This window comes from Mustela erminea, chromosome 18 (genome assembly GCF_009829155.1).
Source record: "Mustela erminea isolate mMusErm1 chromosome 18, mMusErm1.Pri, whole genome shotgun sequence".
In the NCBI taxonomy this organism is placed as follows: domain Eukaryota; kingdom Metazoa; phylum Chordata; class Mammalia; order Carnivora; family Mustelidae; genus Mustela; species Mustela erminea.
This window is the reverse complement of record NC_045631.1, coordinates 43,481,679-43,501,317: the sequence shown is the minus strand read 5'-3', so window position 1 is coordinate 43,501,317 and position 19,639 is coordinate 43,481,679. Positions and strand designations below refer to the sequence as shown.

The window sequence follows — 19,639 nt, the reverse complement described above, 5'->3', positions numbered from 1 at the left end:
ATGGGCTTTGGTCGAACCAGTGATGCCTCCCTCAAGGCATTCCTCTGTGGCAGAAGCAGGGACTGTGATCTGATCATCTCTGGGGTCCTGCTGGGGCCACAGAACCATTTGTCAACTCTTTTTTTTTTTTTTAAAGATTTTATTTATTTATTTGACAGACAGAGATGACAAGTAGGCAGAGAGGCAGGCAGAAAGAGAGAGGGGGTAGCAAGCTCCCCACGGAGCAGAGAGCCCAATGCGGGACTTGATCGCAGGACTCTGGAATCATGACCTGAGCTGAAGGCAGAGGCTTTAACCCACTGAGCCACCCAGACGCCCCTCATTTGTCGACACTTGACAGGGCTTTCACAGACCAGAGTTTAGTTAGGAGTTTGTAAATTGGGTGGGATTATTTGCAGATAAGGAAACTGAGGTGTAGCAACAAATCTCAAAAGCATCCTATCACAAGAAGAAAACCAGAAATGGAATGCAAGCCCCTTTGGAGCTTGGAATGCTGTGGAGGGGGTGGGGACTGTGGCTCAGAGATCACCAGACCTGGTTCCTGACCACTACTTTACAGGGCAGGAAGGGGTGAAGGGAATTATTACTCTCTGTGCCTGTTTTGGAGTCAGAGGTAGGACCAGAACCTGGTTCTCTAAAGGGCCTTTCCAGAACTTTCTGTGATACAGTTCAAGTGGTGGTGTTGGTGTTGGTGCTGGTGTTGGGGGGGAATCAATAATAATGATGACAGCAATCATAATAATAGGCATTGAGTGTTTGCCACATGATAGACAAGGGTCCAAACACATTACAGCTACTAACTAATTGAATTCTCAAACAGGGTGCCTGGGTGGCTCAGTGGGTTAAGCCGCTGCCTTCGGCTCAGGTCATGATGTCAGGGTCCTGGGATCGAGTCCCGCATCGGGTTCTCTGCTCCGCGGGGAGCCTGCTTCCTCCTCTCTCTCTCTCTGCCTGCCTCTCTGCCTACTTGTGATCTCTCTGTGTCAAATGAATAAGTAAAATCTTTAAAAAAAAAAAAATGAATTCTCAAACAATTCCTATTAGGTGGGTGCATTATTATCCCCATCAGCTCATTTTATAAAGGGGTTAACTTGGGCTTCGAGGAGGTAAGACATTTGCTAAAGGTCGCTCAGCTCCTGCAGGAAACAGCCAGGTCTCTGCCTTCCAGCGGCTCTGACCTTGAGGCAGACAAGGGCTGTCGCCCTATGGGCTGTATTCTTGGAGTTCTTGAAGCCTGCGGCTCGGCTCGATAAAAACTTCACAGGCGAGCAGAGAACCCAGGCTGAGCATGGGGTTGGTGGCAGCTCCTCCGGACTCAGGCAATTCTGGGTTTGAATTCTGGCTCTTTCATTTCAGTGACCTTGGTATGATTGATCTCTTAGGCCTCCATTTTCTCATTGATAAAACGGAGATTGCACAGGAGAAGTCTTGGTTCCGTTATACACTAGGAATCACTATGCCTGTGACCCTTAGTTTCCTCCTCTGTAAAATGGGGAGAGTGGCTGTGGGCTGGGGACTGTTCAGGTAAGCCCTAACTTTGAGGCTATGAAAGACCGAAATAGAAACTGGGTTATGGCATTAACATACAGTTGATAAAATGATTTTGTGTAATTTCAGACCTCCACTGGATGGGGGAAAGGGAATGCAAAGGGCACCTTCTGTCCTGCCCTTTCGACCAGCAGCCCCTTCACCGGTTACTGTTTGCACTCTCCCGCCCCCGAACTTGGGCTGCCAAGCCTCTCAGAGCCGTAAAGCCAGTTTCAGGGAAAGCTGATGGTTGGCCCCTTAGAATCCATGTGCAAACCTCGCGGGCGCTGAATGGCTGGGCGGCTTAAGCCCGAGAACCTGGTGACGTCAAAGTCACGCTGTCCCTTCTTAAAGGTGCAGGCTCGCACCCCGTGTTCGTTTTTCTGTGTTCGGACAAATAATTAGGACCGCACAAAAGTTTTAAAGGCGAGGCAGGTGGCGGGCTTTCTGGTGCGGGGCTTGCATGGGAGACAGATTTGTCTCCCTGAGAAGCGCGATCAGAGACGCCAGCGCAGTATTTAAGCCCACCTGTCGCCCAGGGAGGCAGCCTGGTGCAGGGTAAAGTCCCTGGAAGGTTCGAACTCCAGACACTAAAACTTCGAGCCTCAGTTTCATCTTCTGTAAAAACGAACCAAATAATAATATATTTCTAAAAGTTTGGGGGCATAGAAGTAATGTTGTGAGAGTAACCAACGGAAAAAATGTCAGACCCCTTCTTCCACCGTACTCAGTCCTCTCATTGTGGGAAGGAGGAACCCGAGGCCCAGAGTAGTGGTGTCACTAGCCCAAGGCCACGCGGTGGTGGGACTAAGTTGAGTCCGGCTGACCCCGGGCTTCCTGGCTTCCTGGCTCCCGGGCCAACCTTCTCCCTGCCCCAGCCTGGCTGGCCCGAGTCGCACCTCGTCTAATCCCAGCGCCCACGGGCGCACGGGACCCAGCGGTCTGCCGACTGGTTTTGGATGCGCCTCAGTGGATCACCTGTAAAATGGGGATAATGCTAATTCCTGTTTGGTAGGTCGCCATAATGTTGTAAAGCCTCAGCAAGGAGCCTGGCGGGTAACTATTTGTCATCGCTATTTGATATCCCCGTGGCCTTGGAAGAACTGATTCAAATCCCTGCCTTCTCGCAGATGAGGACGCTGAGGAAGAGGCGGAGAGCGCGTTACCCACGCTGGCCCGGCAAGATAAAGGCAGCGCTGGGATCCCGGGACAACGCTCGGCCAGGGCACTGGTGGGATGGAGTTTGTGAGAATACACAGTTAACTGCGGTGCTACCGCCGGTCACGCGCAAAGTGGAGACCCACGACCTTGCCTGGAGCGCTGGCCCGGCCGGGTACCCGCGGCGCACGGCAGCGCTGGGAGTGGGGCGCGGCGGGTCCGGGAGCGGCGGCTGGTGGGCGGGGCCGATGGAACTCCGGGCATGCAGCTGGTCGGCCGATGGAGGGCGGAGCCTCGCGGCGCGGTCCTGGGGGCGGGGCGGGCTTGGGAGCCTTCTGCGACGGCCTTGGTGCGGGGCGAGCGCGCGCGGACCGCACACCGGCCGCGGAGCTGCCATGGGCCCGCTGGGCCCCGGGCGCCGTGCAGCGCGAGCACTGGCCTGGAGTCAGGTGGGCAGAGCAGGACCGGGGTTGAGGGCCTGGCAGGGAGCAGGGGCGGAGATGGGCCTCCGGAGGTCCCGGGGAACCTGACCCGGGATTGGGCTGGGGTCCCGGACTCTCGAGATGTCAGGCAGATCTGGTCGTCCCATCCGGCGTCCGCTGCGCGCGGCGACGGGGTTGCTCCGAGGAGCAAGGGGATATCCTGTCTTCGCACACCTTCTTCCCGCTCTCTTGGTCGAACCTCCGGCCTCTGTCTTGGGGAGAGAGAGCAGAGAGAGATTGCCCTTCCCATCCAGGCCTGTCCGGCCTCTGTCCTGGGGAGAGAGAGCAGAGAGAGATTGCCCTTCCCATCCAGGCCTGAGGGACTGGCCCTTCCGGCCTCGGGAAGGTACGGGAGGGAGAGCCGGGCACCCAGCCTTCAGTTCCGAGAGCGGACGGTCTTTTCGCGGCCATCAGATTTGTTTACACGTTTCCCCCATCGCTCGGCCCCACCGTCCACTCCCGGTGACTGGGCACAGAACTGCCCGCCTGGGGAGTGGGGGGCTTAGGAGGGGGCTCAGGCGTTTGATCGATCTTTGGGTTCTCAGGGCCAGACGGGGCGCCTTCCCCAATGAGGGGGCACAGTAATTCCGTGTTACTCACAAGGGGGAATGACAGTGGACCGTTGTTGTTTCTTAACCAATGAGTAACTACCCAAGTTTCCTTCCTGTCTGCTCCCAGAGTGACCTTGTTCAGGTCGTTTCACCTCTCTGAATCTGTTTCTCCACTGGCAAAGTAGAGTTGACTAAATTGCTTTAAAATGTAATTGTGGGGGCGCCTGGGTGGCTCAGTGGGTTAAAGCCTCTGCCTTCGGCTCAGATCATGGTCCCAGGGTCCTGGGATCGAGCCCCACATTAGGCTCTCTGCTCCTCAGGGAGCCTGCTTCTTCCTCTCTCTCTCTGCTTGCCTCTCTGCCTACTTGTGATCTCTGTCAAATAAATAAATAAAATCTTTTAAAATAAATAAATAAAATGTAATTGTGAGGGGATCTGGGTGGCTAAGTCTGTTAAACTTCTGCCTTCCACTCAGGTCATGATTCCAGGGTCCTGGGATCCTGCCCCGATTGGGCTCCCTGATCCTGGTTCTCACTTTCCTCCCCGCTGGTGCTGTCACTTTCTCTCAAATAAATAAAGTCTTCAAAAATAAAAATAAAAGGTAATTGTGAGGATTGTCTGAGTTCATATTTAGTGGGTGAATTCAGGTAAAGGGCTGGGTCAGATCCCAAAGTGCCCCTGCCTCATGTCTCCCCTTCCCACTGGTTTTTGTTTTGTGAGTGGCGGTTCCAATGGACTTGTTTGTTTTTCAGAATTGAAGCTACAAGATGGCTGACCAGGACCCTGGGGGCATTAGCCCCCTCCAACAAATGGTGGCCTCGGGCACTGGGGCTGTGGTCACCTCCCTTTTCAGTAAGATCTGGGGAGGTGGGAAGGGGACAGCTGGGGACTGGGACAGGCCAGAGATTGGAGGCGACTTGGTCCTGGGGTAGGGGTCAACTGTGGGGTCCTGAAAGGAGCCTTCAGACCTGCCCTTCTTCTCCAGTGACGCCCCTGGATGTGGTGAAAGTTCGCCTGCAGTCTCAGCGCCCCTCGATGGCCAGCGGTGAGTGCCTAGACTTGGAGCCCAGAAGGGGCCTGGGCAAAACCAAGATCTCCCAGAGATGGGGTACCCGGGACAGGTCGGCGGGTGGGGGGGTGCCTTCTGACTTAAGGGACTGTCTTGTGTTTTAGAGCTGATGCCTCCCTCCAGACTCTGGAGCCTCCCCTACGTGAAATGTGAGTTCCCCAAACCACAGGGAGCTTGTGAAAGTCCAGGGCATGGAGTGGCCCAGTCTCCCCAGGGGACCTGAGTGCCCACAGCCCTACCACACACTTCCAGGTCCTACCAGTGAGCCCTGTGTCCTGAACAAGAATGTCCACCTGGGGACCATGGCCTGTGCTGGCCTCCAAGGGATGGGACTCACCCCCCTCCCTGCGGGGTCCCAGGGCAGTGTCCTCCTAATACCCTCTTCCCTTCCCCAGTGCCCTCCTCTCTCCGATCCACAGGGAAGTGCCTCCTGTACTGCAACGGGGTCTTGGAGCCCCTCTACCTGTGCCCGAACGGTGCCCGCTGTGCCACCTGGTTTCAGGACCCCACCCGCTTCACCGGCACCGTGGTGAGGAGCGGCTGGGCCCCCGCCTTGAATCTGAGTGCTCTGGAGGGATTCACTTCGGTCGGGTGGGAGACCCAAGGAGGAGTGGGTGGTGAAAAGCAAGTAGCAGTAGCCGGGGCAGCTTGGGAAGGGCTCTCCGGTGGAGGTGGTACCTCTCTGCGGTTTGAAGGGTGAGCGGGAGTCTGTTGGGAGCTGAACGGGCGATTGCACGTGTGCTGGCCTGAGGGGCTCTTGCCTCCCAGCAGGACCCAGGGCTGCGGGCGGAGGTGAGGGCATCAGGTTGGGGCCCAGTCCAGGTGGGCCCCATCACAGGACTCATTCGCATTCCTCCTCCCTCTCCCTCCTTGTGGGCTGGTGTCTGTGCGGCCAGGACGCCTTTGTGAAGATCGTGAGACACGAGGGCACCAGGACCCTGTGGAGCGGCCTCCCAGCCACCTTGTGAGTCTCCCAGTCCCGCGCATTGCTTTTCCCTGCTCTCCTGCTCTGATCCTTTACTCTCCTGTCATGGTGGCTGGGGTGGGGGCGCCTGGAAGGTTGGGAGCCTTTGGGAGTCTCAGCTAACGTCTGTTCACGCTCCCAGGGTTATGACTGTGCCGGCCACTGCCATCTACTTCACCGCGTATGACCAACTCAAGACCTTCCTTTGTGGTCGAGCCCTGACTTCTGATCTCTACGCCCCCATGGTGGCTGGCGCACTAGCCCGCTGTGAGCACAGCCCGGGGCCCTTGATCTCTCTCTGACCCCCAGCTCTGCCGGGGCCCGGTGCGGGCTTCCAGCTCTAGTGTCTGGCAGCTTAGGGGTGGAGGGATCTCTTGGGCCCCTAGATCCCGGGAGAGGCGGTGTCTATCGGGCCCTGTGAGCTGACCCCTCCGTACTGTTCCCCTGCAGTGGGCACTGTGACTGTGATCAGCCCCTTGGAGCTGGTGCGGACAAAGCTGCAGGCTCAGCACGTGTCCTACCGGGAGCTGGGATCCTGTGTCCGAGCTGCCATGGCCCAGGGCGGCTGGCGCTCACTGTGGCTAGGCTGGGGCCCCACTGCCCTTCGGGATGTGCCCTTTTCAGGTAGGAGTTGGGTGCGGGGGGTGGGGTAAGGGAGCCTCTGGATGACATACAGGTGGTCTACAGTGTGTTGACTTTGAAGTTGCTTTTCTGGACCTTGAATATCTCATCTGTGAAATGGGTTCAGCGGGTGGGGTAGTCACCGAGGTTTCCAGGAGAAAATTCTCACGGAGGATCTGTCACAGAAACCGGCCGCCACAGACAGTCCTCATTCTCCAGAGGAAGGGCTCGTTGCATTGTGCGGGGGTGAAAAATGGGAGGTTTGAGGCCACCCTGCTGCCCTTCCTGACTCTAATGAGTGTTCCCCAACATCCCCAAGCCCTGTACTGGTTCAACTATGAGTTGGTGAAGAGCTGGTTGAGTGGGCTCAGACCAAAAGACCAGCCATCTGTGGGCATCAGCTTCGTGGCTGGCGGCATCTCAGGGACGGTGAGTTGATTGGGCCCAGACAAGGCCAGTGCGTGTGGCCTTGGGAGGCCCGAGAGTTGTGGGAGGCACTCCAGGGAGACGGGCTTGGGTAGCTCCCTCTTGAGGAGCAAGCTCACCCTGCCTAGTGAAGCCCTAGCTAAGGCTGGCAGAGCTCGGCTGGACAGGAGGGAGGGGGTCCTGGGACCTGAGACCAGCCCTCTCCCCACCCCACCAGGTGGCGGCCATCCTGACTCTACCCTTTGACGTGGTGAAGACTCAGCGCCAGGTCGCGCTGGGAGCAGTGGAGGCTGTGAGAGGTGAAGGTTCTGGCTGGTGCGGGGCCGTGCGGGTGGGGACCCAGGCGGGGTCCTGACCTGGCTGTGCCTCATGTTTGCAGTGACGCCCCCACGCGCCGACTCCACGTGGCTGTTGCTGCGGAGGATCCGGGCTGAGTCGGGCACCAGGGGCCTCTTTGCAGGTGAGTGTGTGTGTGTATGTGTCCAAGCTCAGGAAGGATTGGGGCCCCCTGGGGTCCTGACCTCTGACCCTAACCCCCACTCCCTTTGCAGGCTTTCTCCCAAGGATCATCAAGGCTGCTCCCTCCTGTGCCATCATGATCAGCACCTACGAGTTTGGCAAAGGCTTCTTCCAGAAGCTCAACAGAGAACAGCCTCTGGGCTCTTAGAAGGAGCCGGGGGACAAGGACCCCATCTCTTCTGTGGCTGGGGGGTGCCGAAGGAGACTGAGCCAAGTGCCTTGTCCTCAGCACTGAGGGGAGGGGCCTCATTTCCCATCCCCCTCAACTACGAGTCCTAGGGGTAGGGGCTTGCCCCATGAGGCCTGCCCACGCCCCTTCCCAAAAACAGCTTTATTCCTGCTGTTTCTCATTCCCAAGCCCCAGGGATAATCACTTTTCCACCACCACCACCCCTAACCGAAGTTCAAGACCAAATCTGCTCTCTGTCCCCTCCCTTGCCACCGTTTCCCTGTGTGTTTGCTGTAGCGGGGTCTGCTCCTGGGATCCACCAAACCCTGGGCCTGGTGTAGTCTGCCCCCCCACCCCCCCGCCGTCCCTGTGAATTCCTTGAATCTAAAGACGATGAACCTCTCACTAGCGCCTGTGACTGCGGGGTGGGGAGGGGTGGGGAGGAGGAGGACTTGGTGAGTGGCTTGCACAGAGGAGGCCTGGAAGGGACCCAGAGGTTGGCTCTGACGACCCAGGTGGTATCCACAGAGAGGACACCCTGCCAACTTAGAGCTGGGTCAGCGTGAGGACCCAGAGCTGAGGGGGTGACGGGTAGTGTTAGAGCCACGGGGGAGGGTGGCAAGACCTCTCCCCACGGATACCCTCCCAAGTGACAGCAGAGGGCTGATGTTTCACTGGGGGTGCAACTCAGGGCCAAAGCTGAATCCCTCAGGATGAGGAAAGTCTCAGAGAACAGGGCCCTGCCAGGGCTGGCTGCCTCTGTCCTGCCCTTGGGCTGTTCAATGTCTTCCCTGCTGGGGGCTAATCAAGTTACTAAGAGCGTCAGGTTGAATGGGGCACCGACATGTTGTGGTCTTTCCCTGGACAGACAGGACAAAAGCACCCCAACTTCCTCAATCGTTCTGACCAGTTTGCTCCCGTGGGGGGCACACCCGTGGTGTCTGGTCTACCATCACCCCGGTCACAGACCCAGCACGGGCTCTACCGAATTGTATCACCTTAGGACAGCTCCCAGTCCCAGCCCCCCACAGACAAAGTTGCCCTCAGTCTTCTGGTTTTTATTTGCTGGATCCCCTCAGAGCCCCTGCCCTGGGGCTGAGGACGGAGTGACTCTGGGGCATACACAGGGTCGGACTGGAGAGGCAGGGGGGTGGGGTGCTGAGGCTGGGCCATCAGCTCCTGAGGAGGGCGGTGGGGACGAGCGAAGAAGAGTCCGATAGGAAGCCAGCCAGGTGCCAGGGTCCCCAGAAGAATGGTACGAGGTTTCCCCGGGCACCCTGTAGCCTGTGGTGCCCCTGCGTGCCGGCCCAGGCAGCTTCCCTTTGCAGCTCCTGCTCCCTTGGGCAGAAAGTTAAAACGGGCAAGAAGCAAAGGGTGCCTTTGGTAAGAGACCCATGGCTGGGTGGCCAAAGTTCTCTGGAAGAGTGGCCTGGATTGGGGGACTCTGTGCCTGTACCCCTGGCAGGGGGGGCCAGCACTGCCCACGCCGCTCCTCAGCTGGGGCTCAGTGCCGGGCTGCCCTCTGGACTGTCGCTCACCAGGCACTCGTTGGATTTGAAGCTCGCCAGGGACTTGCAGCTGGGGATGGAGGCCAGGGAGCCGCAGAGGCCCAGCATGGAGGGCGTGGGGTCCTTCCCTGAGGAGAGAGGGCGGGTGAGGCCGAGCCAACCGGTCTGCCTGTGTGTGAGCTGGGGAAGGGGGGTGCAGGCGAAGGTGAGGGAAGGGTAGCCCTCAGGTCAGCACCCCCCCCAACTCCCCCTGGAGATTTTCCTCATTTCTGGAGCATTTGGTATTTTCAAGTAAACCGGGGTAAGCAGCTGGCCATGCCATGCCCAGTGCCGGGACACTGTATTGTAATCGTCAGTTTATGTCTCTGTCTCCCCCTGAGGTTCATCCTCTCTGTCTGTTTATTAAACACGCGGTGAGCACTTGTTCCGTTCCAAGCACTGGGGATACAGAGAACGGACGAGACACGGTCCCTGCCCTCACGGAGCTCACAGTCTGGTGGGGGAGACAGACACACAGACAATCACAAACACAGTGTGGTGGGGTTCCACGTCCACAGCCTGCCTTGTCTCAAAGAAGATCTAAAGTCATCCAGAACAGTGTGGTGTTGGGAAAGAAAAGGCAGGAGTCCAGGCCCCAGGAAAACTAGGGTAGGGAACCAAGGTGAAGCCAGGGGAGGGCAACACAAAATGCATGCGTTGAAGTCCCGGACATTCGCTTGAAGGGAGCCACTAATTTGGCTCTGAGCTTCCTGGCAGCCAAAGAAAAGGGGGAAACAAGGGTCAGGCAAGCGGTTCACAGAGCACATGAGATAAGAGCAAATTAGTTAGGCAAAGAATTCCCCAGGAACCTGTGAGCCACGGAGCCCCCAACAATGCTACACTGGGGATTAACCAGCAGCCCCGTGTTACTGATGAGCAGGGCTTGGCAAGGTGAAGTGCCGGACCAGGGACGGAGCTCGAACAACTGGAAGAGGTGCTGCCTGGGGTTTGCAGCAGGGTCTGCCCGACACCACAAAGCAAGCTCTTAAATGCGATGCTAAGCTCCCCTGGAAGGGCTCAGTGAAGGAGGGACTCGGCCAGGGTCACCGCAGGCCCCATGGCCTGGCCTCAGTCTTCTTGAAATAATTTTGGGTGCTGGATTGGGGGGCTCACCGATGGGGCCCCAAGGCTCCTCGTCCCGTTTGCTCTCTCCCAGGCGCTGGGAGTCCGAGCTCAGGCTGGCTTCAGCTGACAGTGGCTCCGTGCTCATGAAACTGTGTCTGGAGCAGAGCAGAGGGCTGATGTGCAGGCAGAGTCCCCCAGACCCCCTACCAGCCCCACTTCCCCAGTAAGGACCTGCACTGAGGACCAAGCTGAGCCCCGCTGAGGCTTACCTCCGGTACAGCTTGGGGTTGTTGGTGCCCTCTGCCCCACTGAGCGTTCCCAGGGATGGCCATTGGTTGACCAGGGGCGTGGTGAGGTCTTTGGAACCGTGGGCCAGGGGAACGTGGTCACCGGGGATCAGACCTGTCCTGGGATGGGGAGGAGGGGTCAGGCCTGACTAGGAGAGGGCACAGAAGTGGGGAAAGAGGGGCCGAAGGGGTGCTTTAGAGGGAAAGCCATCATGTCCACAGTTTCTGAGCAACAAATGAGGTCTTTCTGAGTAACGTTCTGCAGCCATGCTAGCCGATGGAGGAAGTGGGGAGCCGGTTTTTGGGGGGTCGGGTCGCTGGATCTTATTTTGAGGGCAATTTAGTTCACCAGGGAGGGGGTCTTGGAGTGGAGGTGAAGGTTTGATCAAATCAGTGGTTTGATGCTGGCGGTGGGTGGCGCTGGCTGCTGTTATCAAGAAAGCGGGGGCGATGTGGTCGGGGTGGCGGGGACGCGGCGAGGGTGGGAAGCGGGCGGGGAGGACAGGGGTTGGGCGGCGGCGGCGCTCACAGCTGCTCCTGCAGCTCCAGGATCACGCCTTCCAGCTCCCGCTTCTCGCGCTGGTTCTGCGCCGCCGCCTCCTCCAGCTGCAGCTGCAGCCGCCGGTTCTCCGCCTCCAGGTCCTTCAGTTGCGACTCGCGCAGGCGCACCAGCTCCTCCAGGTAACCCTGCGGGACGCGGGTTCAGCGCCGGCGGCGGGACTCGGGTGTCCCCGCGGACGCCGCCCGCCCCCGCTCCCCCGGCGCGCGGCACGCACCTTCTGCGCGTAGACGATGCGGAACTTCTGTTCCATCTTGTGCCATTTGCTGTACCAGCTGTCCTCGTCGGTGACGAGCGGCAGGTACGGGTGCTCGGGCGAGTTGTCCTCGCTCGTACTGCTCTCGGCGCTGTGCCGCTCCTCCTCGTCCGTCAGGTAGTCGTAGCTTGGGGGGAAGGCGCAGTGGGCACGGCCCGCCCTGCCTGCCCCTGCCCGCCCTCCCCCAGCCCCGCACCCACGCGCGGCTCACCTCTGGGTGAACTTTAGGTAGGGTGTGTAATCGATCACCACGGGGGTCTTCCCGTCCAGCACTTCGCCCTTGAGACAGAAGCTGGGGGCGGGAGAACCACAGGGTGGGGGGGCGGGCTTGACGGGACGGGAGTGTGGACATCCTCGGTTCAACTCCCTCCGTCCCCGCCCCCGCCCCCGAGACCCCACCTGAAGTCTATGGCGCTCAATCCGATCAGCATCCCGGTGAGGACGGTGGCTTCCTCCCGCAGCATGATGGCTCCAGAGTCATAGAAACGTCTGCGGGGGTAGAGGGTTGGGGGTTCGGGGGAGGCTGGGTATTGAGGGACTGACGGTGCCGCAGCCTCATCCGCCCAGGGAGGCCCCAGCCCTCAGGACTTCTCCTGTTGGCTCACTACAAACCTTTCCTAGAGGAAGGAGGTATGTCTCTCCTGCTCACCCTTCAGTGTGGATCTTGGCTCTCCCTCAGAGTGGCGCCCACTGTGTCTCCTGTGTACTAGAACGTGTGTTCCCCGAGAATACTCTCCTTGATCCTCTGAACTACCCCTTTCCCACCAATTATGGGACCATTCAGATCCATACAGTCAGGAAACAAGTTCTCATCGTTAGTGCTTGACATACAGAAGGTGCTCAAAAACGTGTTGATGTGAACTCTGAAATGTGAGGTCAGACTAGAGATAGAACGGTATAAAACCATCAGGTTGTATGTGACCACTGGGTTGCGGGGTGGGGCGGGGAGACACATACTGCCGACTGTACTCTGTTGCAAACACCCATCCTGCCTGTGACCCCTGCCCCTGAGACCCAATCTCTCTGCAAACCCACAGTGCAGGGACTCAGGCTCTGCACACCAGGACTTTAGTCCACGGGTGGCAAGTACAGACTGCTGCCACTGTTTGGGAAGTAGGCAGGGCTCTGTGTCACAGGTCATGGAACGAGGCCAACAGATAAAATGATGCATAGTTGAGGCTTGTTCAGAGGCATGCCGAGGTTAGAGCTGTGCATGAGATCAGTACTGTGGAGTGTTAGAGAAGAATGAATGTGACTTGGAAGAAATGGTGGTGATGCTAAAGGCTGTCTGGGACTGCAAGCTCCTCAGCCAGAGGAAAGTCTGGGAGAGGGAGCCTAGCAGGGCATGCTGGGAGTTGTAGTTCAGGGACTGAAGTTTGCTCCAGAAACTTAAGGATCAAGTATGGTTAGGCCGTGAGCTCGCACACTGGGACCTGTGGTCTGAGCTGATGGAGAGGGTCTGACCTGGTGGTCCGGGTGTCCCGCAGAGCTGTGGTGATATATTCTGACATTCGTTTCTCCATCAGTGCTACCCGGATCCACGCCCGGCCCTGGAAAGCACATTCAACTTTACTTGTTGCCCTGAAGGGACTTAGGAGTGCACCATTGGGTCTAGACCTCCTGTGGCTCTTCCACCCAGTGACTGTAGGCAGAGTTGAGGAACAAGGAGCAGGCAAATCCCACCTGTATCCCCTGCAAGCAACAGCTGGCCCGGCCCCGCCCATCAAGGCCCCTCACCTTGGCTCGGGCTGTGCTGATGTTCTCCATGTTCTCGATGCTGCTTACACAATTGTTGGGCACTTTGCTGCAGGCCAGCCGGATATAGTCCCAGAAGCCCCGCTGCCCGTCTGAGCTGAACCAGCTCACTGGACCTGCTGGGGCACAGGCTGAGCCAGGGCAGGGAGGGGGCTCAGCAAAACCAGGGAGTTTGTAGAGGGTCCATGTAATGGGGCACACACATGCTAAGTATTAACAGCCCCACCTGCACAGAGCTCCTATCCCAAACACATGCGCCCACATACCTGTACACAGAAAGCACGCTAGCATGTACCAGCACGCCCACTGATGGGGCTTGTGTGCACCCACCTATGTGGCCAGAAGACCCCCTCCCCTCTTCCCAGCTGTGTGCATGGCCCAGCCAGAACTGGGGCCAGGATCAATGATGGGAAAACCACAGGAAAGATCAGAGCGGGTGGCTGGAAGCTAAAGCCTGGGAGGGCTGGACAACGGGAGACAGGGAGCTGGGCCCACCTTTGAAGCGGTGGCTGAGGATCTGCTCTAAGATGGCTGCAAAATTCACAAACTCCTCGGATGAGTCATCGATGGGCTCCGCTGTGTATTTCTCCAGCAGCGTTTTCACAGAGAACCTGGCAAGAGGTCGGGAAAGGGGACAGCGGCGTGTCCAGTGAGAAGACAGAGTAATGGATTTTTAGAGGAGGGGTGTTGGGCGAAGAGAGGGAGAGAAGGGCAGAGGAGAGGTCATGAAGAGGGAGGTCACGTGGGGAGGCACAGGGAAGGGAGGCGAGAGGCAGGGGAGGCACACAGTGACCACAGAGGTGCTATGACATGGGAGTGATAGAGTGGCAGGCGGGAGACTGATGGACAAACAGGTGACAGGAGAGCTGACAGCCAGAGAAAGGAAGCTTCAGGAATAAGGTACAAGAGAGGAAAGAATAGTAGGTAGGCAGAGGAGGCCCTTGGAGTCAGGGGACTGTCCCAAAGCCCCTTCTTTCCTGCCCTTGCTCTGGGGTTGCGTTTTTGATGGGTGTGTGTTGGGGGTCAGCTAGGAGTTCGAAAGTGGGCTTGTACCCCTGCCCGGAGCTATCTTCTGCTATTGCTGGAACAAATTTCCATCCCTCCCTGGGCGGGGGTGGGGGGGTCACTTGGGCCAGGGCATGTGAGTTGAAGCTGAGCACATGGAGCGTGGGCCTGCAGGGGTGGCCAGGTGGGCTCTTAGCACACGGATGCCCCCCTTCCCCCTTCTCCTTCCCAGCTTGGTCGCCCACACACCAGCTGCCCAGAACCAGGCAGTGCAGAGCTGGGCTGGGGCGGGGTGTGTGTGTGTGTGCATGTGTGTGTGCAGGGTGTAGGTCTGACACACACACTGGGTGGGAGGGGGCATTGGCAGCAAATCTCTGGGAGGGGTTTTAGGGGCCCAGACACCTGGCTTCTCAGAGAGGAGGGGAACAAAGGAAGGCAGTGGAGACCAGCACCCCTTATCCCTCTCTGCAGTCCTGCTTGGAGCCTCAGCTACCTCTGCAGCCCCTCCCTCTGCGATCTCCACCTGCCATCCCTGCAGTGGGTGGGGCTGGAAAGAGGACGAGGCTCCCAACCTCCCATTATTGCCCTATTGTGGGCGGCAGAGCTGAAGTGGGGTACCCAGGGATACGGGGGCTGCTTGGCACTGCCCTTTCCCCCGGAAGCTTATCAAGCCCTGTGACGTGCCAAGCACAGCATGTACTCCTCACCCAGCCTTACAACAGCTCTGGGGTAGGTCCTCTTAGCATCCTCCCCATGTTACAGATAAGGTGACTGAGGGTTCAAGAGGCTGACTGATCTGTTCAGAGTCACAGGGCTTGTGAGGAGTCAAGTATGGATGTCTGACCCCAAAGCCCTTGCTCCTTCTGCTACATCCTGGGGCCTCCTGCTGGCTGTCACAATCACCGAGGTCTGGGAGAAGCCCCTGCCTCCTCTGCCTTCCACTCTGCAGGCTTCGGCCCTTAGCACTGGCCTCTAAGGCTCTCAGGCCAATGGCAGACTGGAGGCAGTCGACCTCCCTCCCTTCTCTTTGGGCTTAGAGCTGGTCCGGCCTGAATTCAGAGCCAGATCAAGTGTGGGGTTGTAGTAGGGGGGAGGCAGACTGCTGGGCTCAGATCCTGTTCCCGTGTGATACCTTGCGGCCTTGGACAAGTCATTTAACCTCTCTGAGACCCAAACGGGAATAATAGTACCTGCCCCAGACTCCAGGAAGGACTGGGAGAAGGAGCCTGTGTATAGCCCATTGGGCAGGGGTGTCGAGGAGCAGGGCCATTCATGGGAAGGTTGGCCCAGCCAGAAGGAGGCTGTGTTTGGGACATTAGCTGGGCCTCATTGTGTAGCACACACCACCCCCCATCATGGTATTTTCTGGTCATCTGGGTCAGCCCTCAGTGGGGGCCTGGGGCTGGTTTCAGCACGGCGGCCATCTGCCATCCCTCATCAGGGGTGCTGTAGAACTGGCCATCGCCCCCGGGAACCCCATGGTGTGTTCCCTGTTAGGAGGTGCAGCGGCTGCTGCAGGTTACCATGGAGACAGGGAGGCCAGGGCCCAGGGGAGCCCTTGGCCTGCTAAAGGGAACTGTTCTGGGAGCTGGAGGCGAACCACATGATGGCGATGAGGTGGCAGAGGCCCAAGGGGTTTCTGAGCCTTTACCATGCCCCCAGTCACCTCCTAAACTATCCCTCCCATGGCAGGTCTAAGCCCACTTCCAATCCACCAGAACCTCTGGTGCTCTGGGGTATGCCGAAGGGAGATCCCCACTTCCCCAACACTGGGGAAGGCAGGCAAGAGAAAGAAGTATCTTCTTCTCAGGGACAGAAAGGACATCATCAGGGCCGGGCTATTTCCATATGCCAGGCACTGGGCTAGACTCCTACCGGAATTATGCCGTTACTATTCCAGCATGGCTGTTACTTCTACTGTGGGGAAGATGAGGCACCCAAGGCCCAGAGTGGTTAGGAAACTTCCCCATGGTTGCACATCTAATAATGGATGAAGTAAGAGCTTGACCTTAGGATCCTCTGGCCCCAAAGGCAGAAAGCTTTGTTTTATGCCACACTGGCAGGATTTGAGGAGTGAGGATGGAAGCGTTGGCCTGTACTCTGGTCTGGGTGGGCCATTGCTGCACTCATTCCTTCTATTCGTTCCAGGCATTTTTATAGAGGTCTGATGTGCATAGCACCATTCTAGGGACTAGGATATAATGGTGTGAGACAGAGGCAGGATGGCTGGGCGTGTGCTCAGAAACCTGGGAAGGAGCTATGGGAGGCAGGAGCCAGGGCATCAGGTGAGCCCTGATTCCTGGGGGAAGCAGCAGGGCCCAGGCCTGTGTGTAGGCAGGTGGGATGGCAAAGCAGCTGAGCCCTGCACTTGGAGCACCCTGCCCTCAGAGGTGGCATGTCAGGGGGTGGAAGGCAGCTGGTGGGGGGATGGGGGTAGGGGGAGTGGTCCTAGAGGGAGAGAGGAGGGCAGGTGAAGCTGAGGGACAGGGGCTGAGCAGCTGGCCACTGGTGGCTAAGGGCAGGGCAGTGAGGGTGAGTCACTGCAGGGCTGAGGTGTGAAGGTTCACTTCCTGGGCCCCCAAAAAAGCAGATGAATCTTTCCCAACACTGCGACAGCCCCACCCTCAGGGACCAATGGCCCTGCCCTCCCAGTCTCCTCCCTTGAACCCAGGAGACCCAGGCTTCTGCAGTCAGACCCTCAGTCCTTCCCATGACAGGCCCAATGCCCCTCACTCCTCACTGGGTGGATTCGGGGGCTTTGCCCACATCCCCAGTTGACCCTGCCACAGGCTGCAGCTGCCCAGAGATGGAGGAGGGCACCGATCTCTGCTCCCGGATTGGAGCATGGGAAAATCTCTCAGGAAGCCCCACCCCAGAGAGGCCAGTCTGATACGGATGGGAGTCAGGGTACGCTTGGAGGGCGAGGGCGCTCACGCTGCTACTCCTCAGTGCTTCCCTGCCCACCCGGCCCCCGCCCCCAACAAGGGAACCAGCCATCCCACCCCTCCCCCTCACACACAATGTCACTTCCTGGTTTTCACAGGAAGCTGCAGTGCCAATTAAACACCCCTCACCCCCCAGGCCGCGGGCTGGGCATAGGCCTTGACTTGGCCTAGAAGGGTAGGGACCAGACCTCCAAAGCCCCTCCCGGTCTGGGCCTGAGGGGCAGTGGACACGCTTATCTTAACTCTGTGCTTCCTCCCTTTTATCCGCGGCTGCCGTGCGTCCTCCCGCCGGCAGGCTCAGTCCGTATCTCCGCAGCCCGCCCCGACGCCTCTCCCTGACCACCCCCCGCCAGCGGCGCCCACCTGCACACGGTGATCAGGTTCCTACGTTCCACGGCCACATTGCGGGAAGACGCTTTCTTGGAGGACAGCCCCAGAGCCATGGTGGTCTGGACAAAGCTCGCTTCCATCCAGATGTGCGGCCACTGCTGCCGCCACCAGCTGCCCCCCCCCACCCCGCCTGGCGCCCCGGCCCCCTCCCCCGTCGGATCACAGCTGGGCCCTTTGCCCGCCGGGGCCCCTTGATCCCTGCACGGCCATCCCCCTGCCGCTGCTCCCGCTGCCCGGCCCCCTGGCACCCTCCCCCGGCGGCGATTCCAGAGCAAAACAAGGCCGGGGAGGGAGCTCTCCGAGGTGCTGAGCCGGGGCCCGTCACCCCCTCCCTTAACTGCCCGCCCCCCTCGGCCGGTGACGTCAGGGCCCTCGGGCCCCGCCCCTGGCAGGCCGGGCACCAATCCGCAGAGGATGCAGAATTTGGGGGTGGGGGCTGGGGCCCGAGGGAGGGCGGAGGGGGTCCCCGGAAGAGGCAGCGATTGGAAGAAGAAAGAGGGGGCATCTGGCCTGTTCTCCACTCCCACACTTAGGGCGGGGGACCCCTCGCCTCGCGTCTCTGAGTTCCGACGACGAAACTCTCTTGTTTCTGACCTGTGATCGGTGGTGTCTCGGTTTTCCTCCTGCGGCCGGAGAAAGGAGGTCCTCACCTTCATCCCAGCCCCGCCTCTCCAACTGTTCTGTATGTGTATCTCAGCGAGGCCGGGGCCAGGTCTACGTCCAGAGAGTGCAGGTGGCCCCTGTGCGCTAACCTAGGAGGCCAAGGGGTAGTCGGAGAGACTGCATATCTGGTGTTTGACTTGTCAGCACCAACGGATGGATTCAACAGCTCCTGGGATGGGGGATGGGAATCCAGAACAAGCTGTAGGAGCCCAGGGCCTGGAACCACTCAGGACAGGGAGACCAGACTGGCAGCTACGGGCCTGGGTTCTGTGGTGGTTCCCAGCAGTAGGACTCATACCCATAGTGGTGCCAAGGCATTGCTTTCTCTCAGAGTCCTACCCCCTCACATCACCCCAGGGCAGCTGGCTTGAGGTTTAACCCCATGGCTGCCAACATTGCTGCATTGAATCTCTGCAAGGCTAAGAGGGCCCCCAAAGCTGATTGCATCTTTTAGGGGGAGGTGAAGGAGATGGATGCATGGTCTGGCTTTCTTGTGCCCCGGTTGCTCTCTCTTCCCTGGTCTCACCTGCTCCATTCCTATACTCAACCTGTTCTCTTTCATACACTGAAATCCCCAGCTCCTACAGAAATCTTTCTGTGTTGTTTAAGAGGGGGTCCACCCAGGTTCCCCACCTGGCTTTAGGAATGTCCATCCTAGGGCTCAGCTGATACCTAATCACCAACTCTACCCATATGCTAGATTTACTCCACTTTCCTAGCGTATTGTCTTATGTCTCCACATTGATTCAGATGTGCACCAACATCTGAATACGATCAGCAGGCAGGGAACCTCTGTTGGCACGATCAGAGGAGGAAGAGATAAAAGGACTGTACAAGTTCACAACCGTGGTCTGACTCCCTGGGGGTAGGGCAAAAAGTCCTGGCTTCCGGCACAAATCTCATGTCCATTCAACCTCAGCCTCAATTTTTGGCTTCTGGGACCTTAGACTTGGTCTTTTCCCTTCCCCCTTTGCCTTTCCCTTCTTACTTCACTTCTAGAAGCCCCTCTTACCATCTTCCTGCCTCCAGATACAGAGCCAATGCCAATCATGATGGTCTTTTGTTTTTTAATTGCAGGATATGTTATATGCACGTAAGAGCACATAAAATACATAGGTTCAGTTTAAAGATTTAAAAATTTAAAGTTTAAATTTACATAACAAACATCTGTGTCATCATCTTAAAGATCAAGAAATAGAAAGTTGTCAAGAACTCAGGATTTCCCATGTACTTCTCCCAGATCTTGTCTTCATCCGCACTCCCAAGAGATAACCATGACCCTTACCTTTGTGATAATCCTTTCCTTGCTTTTCTTAATAGTGTTATCACCTATATGTCCATCAATAAAAATATAGTTTAATGTTTCTTTATTAAAATAAATTGCTCTCTTTTTATTCTTTCTATTCTTTCCATATTATTTTTTCCTTGTATACTATTCCAATGCATGTCAATACTACAGTTTATCTAGTCTACGATTGAGGGTAACTTTGTGTATCAGCTGGAGCCTAGTAAGAAAAATAGAAACTGTATCATGTATTTCAGATAGAGGAGATTTAATACAGGGAATCGGTTATACAGAAGTTAGAAGGCTAAAAGCAAAAAGAGAAAGAGAACACCGAGACACCATAGAACTAGTAACTAGATGAAGCAACAAGGGCTGAGGGAACAAAAGAGAAGAGGT

General features: G+C 57.7%; 2 protein-coding genes across 7 annotated transcripts; one reads left to right on the top strand and one right to left on the bottom strand.

Annotated features, from left to right (window-relative positions):
* Window positions 1–2,991: 2,991 nt before the first annotated feature.
* Window positions 2,992–7,891, top strand: SLC25A39 (solute carrier family 25 member 39). Of its 2 annotated transcripts, none has more exons than XM_032321405.1 (12): window positions 2,992–3,134; window positions 4,471–4,570; window positions 4,704–4,763; window positions 4,892–4,936; window positions 5,207–5,316; window positions 5,684–5,751; window positions 5,894–6,018; window positions 6,202–6,375; window positions 6,692–6,801; window positions 7,016–7,097; window positions 7,178–7,258; window positions 7,350–7,891. In XM_032321405.1, exons 2-12 carry the CDS (start codon window positions 4,486–4,488, stop codon window positions 7,463–7,465), a joined length of 1,056 nt encoding a protein of 351 aa, XP_032177296.1. In that variant the 5' UTR covers window positions 2,992–3,134; window positions 4,471–4,485; the 3' UTR covers window positions 7,466–7,891. The 2 variants fall into 2 exon arrangements, with proteins under 2 accessions (XP_032177296.1, XP_032177295.1); XM_032321404.1 differs by having other exon boundaries at window positions 5,183–5,316.
* Window positions 7,892–8,529: 638 nt separating this feature from the next.
* RUNDC3A (RUN domain containing 3A) lies at window positions 8,530–17,637 on the bottom strand. Of its 5 annotated transcripts, none has more exons than XM_032321403.1 (11): window positions 17,269–17,637; window positions 13,451–13,566; window positions 12,938–13,086; window positions 12,665–12,750; window positions 11,600–11,689; window positions 11,412–11,492; window positions 11,162–11,327; window positions 10,915–11,072; window positions 10,368–10,505; window positions 10,147–10,253; window positions 8,530–9,122 (listed from the first exon to the last, which is right to left on the bottom strand). In XM_032321403.1, exons 1-11 carry the CDS (start codon window positions 17,373–17,375, stop codon window positions 8,980–8,982), a joined length of 1,341 nt encoding a protein of 446 aa, XP_032177294.1. In that variant the 5' UTR covers window positions 17,376–17,637; the 3' UTR covers window positions 8,530–8,979. The 5 variants fall into 5 exon arrangements, with proteins under 5 accessions (XP_032177294.1, XP_032177289.1, XP_032177291.1 ...); XM_032321398.1 differs by having other exon boundaries at window positions 12,938–13,074; window positions 17,269–17,461; XM_032321400.1 differs by having other exon boundaries at window positions 12,938–13,071; window positions 17,269–17,461.
* Window positions 17,638–19,639: the final 2,002 nt, after the last annotated feature.

Bases quoted from the DNA above. Each gene is read 5' to 3' on its own strand.
- SLC25A39 (XM_032321404.1), top strand. From the start codon at position 4,486: ATGGCTGACCAGGACCCTGGGGGCATTAGCCCCCTCCAACAAATGGTG. The intron at 5,317-5,683 runs GTGAGGAGCGGC...CTGTGCGGCCAG, and splicing joins CCCGCTTCACCGGCACCGTG to GACGCCTTTGTGAAGATCGT. The intron at 6,019-6,201 runs GTGAGCACAGCC...GTTCCCCTGCAG, and splicing joins GGCTGGCGCACTAGCCCGCT to TGGGCACTGTGACTGTGATC.
- RUNDC3A (XM_032321403.1), bottom strand. From the start codon at position 17,375: ATGGAAGCGAGCTTTGTCCAGACCACCATGGCTCTGGGGCTGTCCTCC. The intron at 12,751-12,937 runs GTGAGGGGCCTT...TGTGCTTTCCAG, and splicing joins TCAGCACAGCCCGAGCCAAG to GGCCGGGCGTGGATCCGGGT. The intron at 10,506-10,914 runs GTGAGCGCCGCC...TCCCCATCCCAG, and splicing joins CTGGAGCTGCAGGAGCAGCT to GACAGGTCTGATCCCCGGTG.